We start from the raw sequence: 12,349 nt of genomic DNA, 5'->3' as shown, positions 1-12,349 counted from the left end.
TGATTAAAAATAATCGATGCCTCGAGCATCCTGGCTGGCTGCTGGCTAGGCTCCTGTGCACTCCCAACGGCAACTCTGTTGTTCGTGGTCGCTGCGGGCCATTGCTGCCGAAACCAGCTGGGTAACCTGGCTAAACGGGATATCCCATGTGACAAATACACATTGAACTGCAATGGCGGAAGAAGAAGTTCGGAAAACATAAGATCGGCGGACGTTGACGCAGAGCATCAACTACAATATTACAATGAGGTGATCAATCCAGACAACCGCGTCAGGAGCAGCCGAGCGTATCGCCCCTGATGTCTCCTTCGTATCTGTGAATCGGGCGTTGCGTCGTTACACGTTGTACGGTCTCGGTTCTGGGTGACCACAGTGTGCGACTGGAGAGTTTTTAATCTTCCATTCGTGCATCAGGTATCCGCGTCTGCCATAGTTTATGCAGATGCGGTTGAGGGTGGACCGTAAGCTTCGTGGAAGATCAAACCCAGGGATCGTCTACGTTGGGTCTGTCACAAGGTGTTTGTTTGTTTGTAAGTTCTTTTGAGCTCCATTCAGCTTCCGAGGCTTCATCGGGGTTTAATTCTCATTGTTCAAGATTAAGTGCATGGGTCCAAAAGGGTTTGGCGTTACTTTAAGCGACAAGGGACGTTACTGAGGTCCTTAATAAATCGGAAGGCGACTGTTTTCCTCGATTTTCAAGCAAAATAAAACCGTCATAACATTCCTGTTTCGCGGGAATTCGACTCGCCACTCTTTCTACAGCCTCCTTATAGTGGTCCCAGTCAGCTCTGGCCAGGTTAATTCTTAGTAATCACAGGAATTACGATGCCGATGTGAGTGATGATGGGCCTATGTTGACTTTTGGGAAGCTTGGGAGTATATCGCGTGATGCGTGAAGTGTGCTCCCCACTTTGATCTGTGTAAATTATGGTGAGATCCGGGTTGTAGTTGCGTTGCCAGCGAGCAGAGTGGAAAGTTGGTTTGCTGCTTGGGATTGTAAACCAGGTGCAGATCTTCGGCGGACATCCAGTCAGTCAGGTCTTTGCCGTGTGCTTGATCTACTGAATAGCCTCAGATATTATTATGGTGGCTGTTAACGTCACCAACGTAGATAGGACTGTGATTGGTGCACTTGGGATCCGCTGACTTTGGCCATTTGGAATTCGGAGCTTTGTACAAACGTTGGCGATGTGCGGTTCCCCTATCTTGATGTTGGTGGTGGAGGTGGCTTCTTTTTCAGTTGGTGGGAAGGCGTAGAACTACGTGGTGGTGTTCTTCACGTATATGGCCAAGACATAGTTCACGTGGTAGTGGCTCGTCGTGAGGTTGTATCCATGGATGTGGTAGCGGCTGGCATGTATGGCATCCAAGACGTAGGTTTCTTGGGGCGTGAGGACATCAATGTTACGTATTTTTATTGTGTTCGCGAGATACTTGCACTTCGCCCGGTAGAGTCCCTCAAGGTTCAGTTGGAGGATCCTTGTCCCAGGGCCTATCTGGCGCGTTGTCGCTTGGTTCTGAAGAGGGCCGTAAGCGTGGCTTGTGTTGTTGTTACTCTGGAGACTGGGAGATCGGAGATCTATGATTGCTGCTCGGTCGCCGTGTTGATATCATTTGTCCCGGTTTCTCACTTAGCGGAGTGGGCCGCGTGAAGGCTGCCATCTTTCACTCCATCGCGACACCGAAGAGGTGGGAGCAACGAACACAGAAGGCTGACGCGGTTCATTTTACATCGTTATAACTTTTATAAAGTTGGTGCTCCAATTAATTGTACTTAGTTACACCAGGATATTCTTCACATCGTAGAGAATATGAAGCGGCACACTTTACAACAAATATTATTTGGCCATTTCATTGACATTAAAAAGCAGCTTACTTTTCGTCCTCCGAGCACAAAAGTATGGCGACAAGAGAACGACAATAAGACCTCTCGTTATTTTCGGTTGCAGAGAAACAACGGGTTCTTCCCCGGTTCCTCCTTTGAGGACATAGAGGTCAACGTATGTGGGTGTGTGCCTTGTGAGCGCGTGTGCGTGAGTGTCGCAAGAGAGTGGGAAACGAGTTACGCTTCAAGGGAAACATGGAGGTGGGGGGGCAGCAGTAGAGACCCTCACTTCCCTGCGCTCGCTCCCAAGAAGCTGCCGTCTCCCCTCCCGCCATGGCGAGGGGCAGCTGCCCTCGCCTCTCATAGGTGCTCGCTATCAGCACTTGCTCGCACAGTCCATCGCGGTTTCACGGGGGGGGGGTCTCTGTGCGCGTGAGCGCGTGTTTTGCGTGTGTGAGCGCGTGCGTGTATCGACTCGGCTTCAAATGAGTAGCTGGTAACCATCGCCACTCGGGAGACAAAGGCGGCCGGTTGTGGTGTTGGCCACCCACAACCTCGTGTGCAATTACGCCCTTCATAGGTGCTCGCTATCCACACTTGCTCCCACAGTCTATCGAGGCTTCACGGGGGAGTCTCTGTGCGTGAGCGCGTGTGTTGGTGTCGCAAGAGAGGCCGGGGGGGGGGGGGGGGGTGCGAGTTTCGCTTAATTTCGTAGGGAGACCCCTCGCTTCCCTGCGCTCGCTCCCGCTCCCAGACAGCCGCCCTCTCCCGTCGCACCATGGCGAGGCTCGCGTCGTGGCGGAGTCTCCCGGCCGCGCTGCTCCTCGCATCTCTGGGTCTCGTGGCTCCCCCCGCGACGCTCGGCTTCTTCCTTCGGAAGTGCATTCAGGACGCCAGGTTCGAGACGTCCGTGGCGTGCGTGGACGCGCGCATCACGGACGCGCGCGACGCGATCGCTGACCTCCACGGGAGCCCACGGAGCCTAAACCTGTCCCGCAACGAGATCGCTCAGCTCACGTCGGGCGGGTTCAAGAATCTGAGTCGGCTCGTGAACCTGCGGCTCGACAGGAACCGCATCCGCAGCATCCAGCCGGGTGCCTTCGAAGGGCTCAAGAGTCTGCTCAGCCTCAACCTCACGGGGAACGACATCGCGTACCTGGAAGCGGACGCCTTCAAAGGTGCAGAAGGTCTCCTCGAGCTCCTGCTCGCTGGGAACACGCTGAAGGTCGCGCCCGAGCCGTTTCAACTGCTGCGACACCTTGTGAACGTGAGCCTGATGGAGAACTCCCTCTGCGACTTCTCTCGCGTCGTGGAAGCCGTGTCCGGGCTGCCGAGCCTGCGCTCTCTCGACCTCGACAGGAACAACTTCACCGTGCTCAGCGTGAGTCGGGCGAGCATCAGGCTCCCCCGGCGCGTCAGGAGCCTTCACATCGCCGGGTGCGGCGTCCGCAAAATCGAGCTGCCCGGTGACTTCTTCGCGAACGTCGCTTACCTCGACATGTCCGGCAACAACCTGACGGACGCATCGGGCCTGGCGGCACTCAATCTGAGCAGGGTCGAGGAGGTGTCCTTGGGGGCGAACAATCTCAGCAGCGGCGCCTTGAAGCAGCTGCGCACTCTGTCTCCCACGACGCTACACATGACCAGCGCGGGGCTGAGCGGCACAAGGAGTTTGCGCTCGCTTTGCAACTCGACCTTGGGGCGGCGAGTGAGCACCCTCACGCTGCTCTCAAACGACATACGTGCGTTCACGGACGCCTTCACCTGGTGCCGTGAGCTCGCGAGTCTTGACCTCTCGAGCAACAACCTCAAGTCCATGGGGAAATACGAACTGGTCAACGGTTCCAGCAGCCTGCGCGATCTGACCGTGCAACACAACCACCTCACTTCGCTCGAGTCTTGCTGGAACAGCAACGCAAATACTCTGCGGTGTGCCAATCTTTCTCAGCTCGAGACTCTGTCCCTCGCCTACAACAGGATCACGCATCTGGACGGACACGCGCTAATCCACGCCCCGAATCTGCTCTCTCTTGCCCTTAACTTCAACACGATCGCGAACATCAATTTCACGGCCTTCGCAGGCCTCATCAGGCTTGTGTATCTCCGTCTGGACAACAACCTCATCACAGACATCAGAAAACAAGTATTCCACGGTTTGGAAAACTTGAAAACCCTCAACATGAGGAACAATAAGGTAACCACGATCTTCCCGCACACCTTCACGTTTCTGAGACATCTTCAGATTTTGGATCTGGGTGGAAACCACATCTCTTCGTTAATGCACAATGCAATGTCCAGACTGTATTCTCTGAGGAATCTCTACCTTGATAGGAACTTCCTCAGGATCATTAATTCCCATATGTTCAATGGGCTGCACTCGCTCCATAACCTCGACTTGGTCCGCAACAGCATTTCATACAAATATCGCAGCCAGAGCAACGCTCCATTCGTGAACCTCACTAACCTCACCACGCTCAAGCTGAGCGCCCAGCAGCCGTACGGACTGCAGAGCATCCCCGTAGATCTCTTCAAGGGTTTGCGATCGCTCAAGTATCTTTATCTGACAGGGAACAAGATCTCCTTCTACAACACGCTGCCATTCGACCAACTGGTGAACCTAAAATACCTGGGCATGCAAGACATGTGCAGCGGCCTGCAGAATATAAATGCGAACATGTTCCAAAAACTCACGCAGCTCGGGACTCTGGACCTGGGCAACATTGGCATCAACTTCCTGAACAAAAAACAGTTCCAGAATCAGAGCAACATGCGCGTCCTCTACCTGAGCGCCAACGGAATGAGGGCCATGATCGAGGACGTGATCGCACCCATGAAGGAGCTGCGTTACCTGGACGTGACCTCCAACCCCCTGCAGTGCACGTGCGATAACGCGTGGTTCAAGATATGGTCGCGGAGCAGCGACGTGCAGGTGGTCGGCCTCTACGGCGTCTCGTGCTCCGGGGACAACGGCGCGGCGGGCAACTCGTCCCGTCTCTTCGTCGACTTCGACGCCTCCGTCTGCTACGAGAAGTGGGGCAGGGTCATGTTCGTGCTCACGCTGCCCTTCTTCTCGCTGCTCACGGCGTGCCCGCTCGTGTTCGTGAAGGCGCGCTGGCACATCCGCTACGGCCACTACATGTTCCGCGCCTGGTTCCGCGAGTACCGGCGTCGTGACGAGGACGCGCGCGCCTACGACTACGACGCCTTCATCTCCTACAACTCCCGCGACGAGGACTGGGTCATGGGCGAGCTGGTGCCGCGGCTGGAGCAGGAGGGGCCCCCGTTCTGCAAGCTGTGCCTGCACCACCGCGACTTCGCACTGGGCAAGTACATCGTGGACAACATCGTGGACGCCATCTACAGGAGCCGCAAGACCGTCTGCGTGATCAGCCGCAGCTACCTGGAGAGCGAGTGGTGTTCGTGGGAGATCCAGATGGCCGCCTACCGCCTCTTCGACGAGCACAAGGACGTGGTCATCATGGTGTTCCTGGAGGACATCCCCGACTACAAGCTCTCCGCCTACCACCGCATGCGCAAGATCATCGGCGACAAGACGTACATCAGCTGGCCCGAGGATGCCGCCGGGAAGGACCTCTTCTGGGCGAAGCTGCGAGCGGCGATCAGGGGACCTCTGGCCACGGAGAACCGCCTCGGGTGACGAGACCCCAGGAGAAACCGGGGTGGACCCTGCAGCAGGGATCGTGGAAAGAATTGGTGGCGGTGGCGGCGGTAATTTGTCATATCCAAATTCACTTTCACATGCAACGTAAAATATATACAAATTTGATCATTGGTCACATGGTTTCACCCCGTTTACATTTCATAATTTTGAATGCCTCACCTGACTCAAACGGTTATCCAACACCCTGGGTCTCCCATCACCACATCCCTGGCCTCACTTTACTGGCGTGCGGAATACGAGAGTTTCTGACGCTCTCTAATCCATCTCAGGCCTTGCCTGACCCAAATAAAAGTAGCTTTTATCTTGTAGATGCACACCTACTCCGTTATATTTTATCCCGCCCCCTTTCGAAATTAGATTGAAGCGTCGCCAATGACGAAACGTACTTTTAAACCACAATCGGCGTCGTCCTCACAGCACTTGAGTGATATTACCCTTGACAGAACAACACACTCGGCACCCATTCACGGGGCAGACACTAGAGGACTTTGCCCGAGGGTCCTTGACCGCAATCCTTTATTTTTTAAATATTGTTTTTTTAAATAATCGCTAAGCTTCAAACTCGCAGCCTGGCACACAGCCTAGATGTGTAGCTCCAAAAGGAGTGCTCTCTTTCTCATAAGCCTTCCTTTGAGTGTCAATCTCTCGCACGACAATAACCACTGGACACGTAACGTAGCGTGTGCCAATGGATTAAATACAGATTACGATGCTCAAAATGCACTCGTAAACGTATTCTTGCAAGAATCAATCAAGGTACATACTATTTATACAAATTATTTACTAATGGTGGGAAATGTATGCATTGAGCGAACACATGTGTACGTGATAGGAAGTAACGACAATGTCACTGTAATACAGAATCATGGCAATTAATTGAATCGCTGTAAAGGTGAATTGTCAAGTGATGGCTTAGTAGTGGTTTAATAATAAGCACAAATTACAGTGAGCATATACTATCATGAATCAGACGAATTCTTTGATCGAGAACTTGGGAGTCGCGGAGTCAGAGCACAACGTCCCTTGTAAGCTATCCTGAACAGGTCAGAGCCTGGATAGGTGAGAGTCTGGAAAGGTGTGAGCCTGAACAGGTGTGAGCCTGAGCAGGTGTAAGCCTTAAGATGTGAGCCTGAACAGGCGAGCCTGAGAAAATATGCACCTGAACAGATGAGCCTGATTAGGTGTGAGCCTGAACAGGTGAGCTTGAACAGGTATGAGCCTGAACAGGTGAACCTTAATCCGATGTGAACCTCAGCAGATTAGCATGAGCAGGTGTGAGCTTGAAGAGGTGAGCCTGGGCAGGTGAGCCGTGAGCTGCTACCTGAAGTGGATTGTTTTTTGTTTTAATATTGTATTTCTACATACGTGACTTTACCGAAAAAAACAATGAGTAATTCAAATAACTCGCCCATGATACGTCCAGGCGTTTAATGATTAACTCTACGTCCTGTACATCACAGCAGTTACACCAGCAGGTGGCAGTCATGCCATTTCTCATGTTACACAAGAGTTCGGATATCCGATCGTTTAAATAATCTACCGATTATAGGTTATATGACTTGACCAATCGGATGAAGACGAAATTATTTGCAGTGGACGAAGAAGAAGTCACGTAATCTGCTTCCACGTGTGCCGCTGGACGGGAGGTGACCGCGTAAAGCGGACGCGGCACGTTGGGCGTGGCTTGTCGGAGGTTTCCCTCCTTCGGGGAGGCGGGATGTTGGGGTGGCCACTGTTTTTCAGATAATTGACCACGAAACAGAGTCGCATTTTTATCTGCAATCGGTGAATAGTCTCAATTGACGCCAATAGTCCCTGTTCTAATCCCGTGTAGAGCTTAATCTCTCTTGCGACGGAGTCTGCTGATGGTGTTGATGTTACAGCCGGTGCAAGTTGTGTGGGAAATACAAGTGTTGCAATAAATCACACAGCATCGCAGCGGTTCACTCTTCAACCTGTTTATAATTTTGTCGCCTACATATTCTCGCCGCCTGGACGTTCAATATTCAAGTAAAAGCGTGATTAAAAAAACGGCGGTGAAGACACTTCCAGGATCCAACAACGGTATCAAGAAGCATCGATGCATGTGTAACAATCGATTTTTTTGTATATATTTTGCCGGGAGTTAATTAAATGCGATGGCTATTCTAATCACACAGGCTAAACAAGCAGAGGAGCCACGCATGCATTTAAATTGCACTGAGACACACAGCAGGAAGGAACGAATGAATGAATAATCGAACAAAAAATATATCGGAGACATCACATTGACAATAAAAACAAGTCAATGGGCTTGGGCAGGGCACAATCGTCGAGATTGGATGATGGGGTTGGTTACGGAATGGCAGCCAAGCAGAAATAAGGCGGTCACCGCAACACGCTTCTTTCAGACGCGATTCTGCGGCCGTCTGGAACGCTCTTCCCTCCGATATTAGGAAACCAATGGAGCCACGGCACTTTTCAATCCAGATTGAAAACTAATTTCTTTAGAACTGCTTTTTTGGTTCAGTTTGTTGCCCTTCCCCACACCTCCGATTAGCACGGTTGGCTACGTACGGTGCGAAAGAAGTCAAACATACATATATCTGCCCCCTCTCCCCAACTCCAATTTCAGAATATTCCCCGAGCACCTCTCTACATGAAGCATGGCGGTAAAGGGTGGGGCAATGCCTTTGTTGACTTCGTGTGTTCGTGACACGTCACCCGCAAATATAAAGACAAAGATCCCCCGTATAGCCTGAACAAATTAGCGAGCACCTATAAAGACCGGCATGGCACGATAAGGGGGGGGGGGGGAGGGGTGGTTGACCAGCGCCACGCCCGACCGCCCTTCTCTCCCTACTCCCTAGCGGCAATGTTTTTCACATCGCACCAGGTACTCATTTGAGGCTGAGTTGACCTCGGGGATGCCCAGGACCGGTTCAGATAATCGTCACTTGGTGTTGGCCGTGAGTGGGAATCGAACTTGGGTGGCGGGGTTCAAAGCGCGGCGCGTTAAACTGCTTAACCACCACCGCATGATCCACACCCCAGCGCACACTCCCCCCCACTGTTAGTTTGATGGGGGGGTTCTCGTCACACGAGGCGGTTCTCCATGGCCACAGGTCCCCTGATCGCCGCTCGCAGCTTCGCCCAGAAGAGGTCCTTCCCGGCGGCATCCTCGGGCCAGCTGATGTACGTCTTGTCGCCGATGATCTTGCGCATGCGGTGGTAGGCGGAGAGCTTGTAGTCGGGGATGTCCTCCAGGAACACCATGATGACCACGTCCTTGTGCTCGTCGAAGAGGCGGTAGGCGGCCATCTGGATCTCCCACGAACACCACTCGCTCTCCAGGTAGCTGCGGCTGATCACGCAGACGGTCTTGCGGCTCCTGTAGATGGCGTCCACGATGTTGTCCACGATGTACTTGCCCAGTGCGAAGTCGCGGTGGTGCAGGCACAGCTTGCAGAACGGGGGCCCCTCCTGCTCCAGCCGCGGCACCAGCTCGCCCATGACCCAGTCCTCGTCGCGGGAGTTGTAGGAGATGAAGGCGTCGTAGTCGTAGGCGCGCGCGTCCTCGTCACGACGCCGGTACTCGCGGAACCAGGCGCGGAACATGTAGTAGCCGTAGCGGATGTGCCAGCGCGCCTTCACGAACACGAGCGGGCACGCCGTGAGCAGCGAGAAGAAGGGCAGCGTGAGCACGAACATGACCCTGCCCCACTTCTCGTAGCACACGGAGGCGTCGAAGTCGACGAAGAGACGGGACGAGTTGCCCGCCGCGCCGTTGTCCCCGGAGCACGAGACGCCGTAGAGGCCGACCACCTGCACGTCGCTGCTCCGCGACCAGTTTTTGAACCACGCGTTATCGCACGTGCACTGCAGGGGGTTGGAGGTCACGTCCAGGTAGCGCAGCTCCTTCATGGGTGCGATCACGTCCTCGATCATGGCCCTGATTCCGTTGGCGCTCAGGTAGAGGACGCGCATGTTGCTCTGATTCTGGAACTGCTTTTTGTGGAGGAAGTTAATGCCAATGTTGCCGAGATCCAGAGTCCCGAGCTGCGTGAGTTTCTGGAACATGTTCGCGTTCATATTCTGCAGGCCGCTGCACACGTCTTGCATGCCCAGGTATTTTAGGCTCACCAGTTCGTCGAATGGCAGCGTGTTGTGGAAGGAGATCTTGTTCCCTGCCAGGTAGAGGTACTTGAGCGATCGCAAACCCTTGAAGAGATCAACGGGGATGCTCTGCAGCCCGTACGGCTGCTGGGCGCTCAGCTTGAGCGTGGTGAGGTTAGTGAGGTTCACGAATGGAGCGTTGCTCTGGCTGCGATATTTGTATGAAATGCTGTTGCGGACCAAGTCGAGGTTATGGAGCGAGTGCAGCCCATTGAACATATGGGAATTAATGATCCTGAGGAAGTTCCCATCAATGTAGAGATTTCTTAGACGAAGCAGTCCGGACATTGCGTTTTGTTTCAACGAAGAGATGCGGTTTCCACCCAGATCCAAAATCTGCAGATGTCTCAGAAACGTGAAGGTGTGCGGGAAGATCGTGGTTACCTTATTGTTCCTCATGTTGAGGGTTTCCAAGTTTTCCAGACCGTGGAATAATTGTTTTCTGATGTCTGTGATGAGGTTGTTGTCCAGACGGAGATACACAAGCCTGATGAGGCCTGCGAAGGCCGTGAGGTTGATGTTCGCGATCGTGTTGAAGTTAAGGGCAACAGAGAGCAGATTCGGGGCGTGGATTAGCGCGTGTCCGTCCAGATGCGTGATCCTGTTGTAGGCGAGGGACAGAGTCTCGAGCTGAGAAAGATTTGCACACCGCAGAGTATTTGCGTTGCTGTTCCAGCAGGAATCGAGCGAAGTGAGGTGGTTGTGTTGCACGGTCAGATCGCGCAGGCTGCTGGAACCGTTGACCAGTTCGTATTTCCCCATGGACTTGAGGTTGTTGCTCGAGAGGTCAAGACTCGCGAGCTCGCGGCACCAGGTGAAGGCGTCCGTGAACGCACGTATGTCGTTTGAGAGCAGCGTGAGGGTGCTCAATCGCCGCCCCAAGGTCGAGTTGCAAAGCGAGCGCAAACTCCTTGTGCCGCTCAGCCCCGCGCTGGTCATGTGTAGCGTCGTGGGAGACAGAGAGCGCAGCTGCTTCAGGGCGCCGCTGCTGAGATTGTTCGCCCCCAAGGACACCTCCTCGACCCTGCTCAGATTGAGTGCCGCCAGGCCCGATGCGTCCGTCAGGTTGTTGCCGGACATGTCGAGGAAAGCGACGTTCGCGAAGAAGTCACCGGGCAGCTCGATTTTGCGGACGCCGCACCCGGCGATGTGAAGGCTCCTGACGCGCCGGGGGAGCCTGATGCTCGCCCGACTCACGCTGAGCACGGTGAAGTTGTTCCCGTCGAGGTCGAGAGAGCGCAGGCTCGGCAGCCCGGACACGGCTTCCACGACGCGAGAGAAGTCGCAGAGGGAGTTCTCCATCAGGCTCACGTTCACAAGGTGTCGCAGCAGTTGAAACGGCTCGGGCGCGACCTTCAGCGTGTTCCCAGCGAGCAGGAGCTCGAGGAGACCTTCTGCACCTTTGAAGGCGTCCGCTTCCAGGTATACGATGTCGTTCCCCGTGAGGTTGAGGCTGAGCAGACTCTTGAGCCCTTCGAAGGCACCCGGCTGGATGCTGCGGATGCGGTTCCTGTCGAGCCGCAGGTTCACGAGCCGACTCAGATTCTTGAACCCGCCCGACGTGAGCTGAGCGATCTCGTTGCGGGACAGGTTTAGGCTCCGTGGGCTCCCGTGGAGGTCAGCGATCGCGTCGCGCGCGTCCGTGATGCGCGCGTCCACGCACGCCACGGACGTCTCGAACCTGGCGTCCTGAATGCACTTCCGAAGGAAGAAGCCGAGCGTCGCGGGGGGAGCCACGAGACCCAGAGATGCGAGGAGCAGCGCGGCCGGGAGACTCCGCCACGACGCGAGCCTCGCCATGGTGCGACGGGAGAGGGCGGCTGTCTGGGAGCGGGAGCGAGCGCAGGGAAGCGAGGGGTCTCCCTCGAAATTAAGCGCAACTCACACCCCCCCCCCCCGGCCTCTCTTGCGACACCAACACACGCGCTCACGCACAGAGACTCCCCCGTGAAGCCTCGATAGACTGTGGGAGCAAGTGTGGATAGCGAGCACCTATGAAGGGCGTAATTGCACACGAGGTTGTGGGTGGCCAACACCACAACCGGCCGCCTTTGTCTCCCGAGTGGCGATGGTTACCAGCTACTCATTTGAAGCCAAGTCGATACACGCACGCGCTCACACACGCGAAAACACGCGCTCTCACTTTCATTCCGCAGATTTGCACACGCGCGCTCACACACGTACCCGACAGCATCTCGCCCACACGCTCTCTCGCGCACGCATGTGCGCACACACGCGCACACACGCGCACACACACGCGCACACACACGCCAACCCGCCACGTCACGCGCGCACGCCGATGCGTACACGTGCAGGTGCACCACGCCGGAACGCACTCCGCACGCACGAATCCGCCCTGCAGACGCGTCGACATTCGCCAGTACAGATCGCACCCTCAATGGAGGCGCGCAAACGAAGAGGCACACCGTCTGGGCCACAAGCGCACACTGCCACTGATCGCGCTCGCAGAGAACCACACGCTCACCGAAAAAAGATCCCCCGTATAGCTTTAACAGATTGTTGGGGCATGTGCTGTTAGCGAGCACCTATGAAGGCCGGTATGGCACACGAGGGGGGCGGGTGGCAAGCACCACGCCCTGCCGCCTTTGTTTCCAATTGTGTCGATGTTTACGCACCGCGCCAGGTACTCATTCGAGGCTGTCGTCCTAGGGGAGGCCCAGGACCGA

At 54.9% G+C, this 12,349-nt stretch overlaps 2 protein-coding genes across 2 annotated transcripts; one reads left to right on the top strand and one right to left on the bottom strand.

The window, feature by feature from the left end:
• Positions 1–2,505: 2,505 nt before the first annotated feature.
• LOC116946202 (uncharacterized) lies at positions 2,506–6,962 on the top strand. The gene has a single exon (XM_032961179.2). The coding sequence runs from the start codon at positions 2,604–2,606 to the stop codon at positions 5,481–5,483; it is 2,880 nt and encodes a 959-aa protein (XP_032817070.2). The 5' UTR covers positions 2,506–2,603; the 3' UTR covers positions 5,484–6,962.
• Positions 6,921–12,130, bottom strand: LOC116946203 (uncharacterized). Its single transcript, XM_032961180.2, has one exon. The coding sequence runs from the start codon at positions 11,460–11,462 to the stop codon at positions 8,583–8,585; it is 2,880 nt and encodes a 959-aa protein (XP_032817071.2). The 5' UTR covers positions 11,463–12,130; the 3' UTR covers positions 6,921–8,582.
• Positions 12,131–12,349: the final 219 nt, after the last annotated feature.

The sequence above is a fragment of the Petromyzon marinus genome, chromosome 26 (assembly GCF_048934315.1).
Source record: "Petromyzon marinus isolate PM22_M1 ecotype Great Lakes invasive population chromosome 26, UKy_Petmar_22M1.pri1.0, whole genome shotgun sequence".
Classification (NCBI taxonomy): Eukaryota; Metazoa; Chordata; class Hyperoartia; order Petromyzontiformes; family Petromyzontidae; genus Petromyzon; species Petromyzon marinus.
This window is presented reverse-complemented; position numbering and strand designations above follow the sequence as displayed.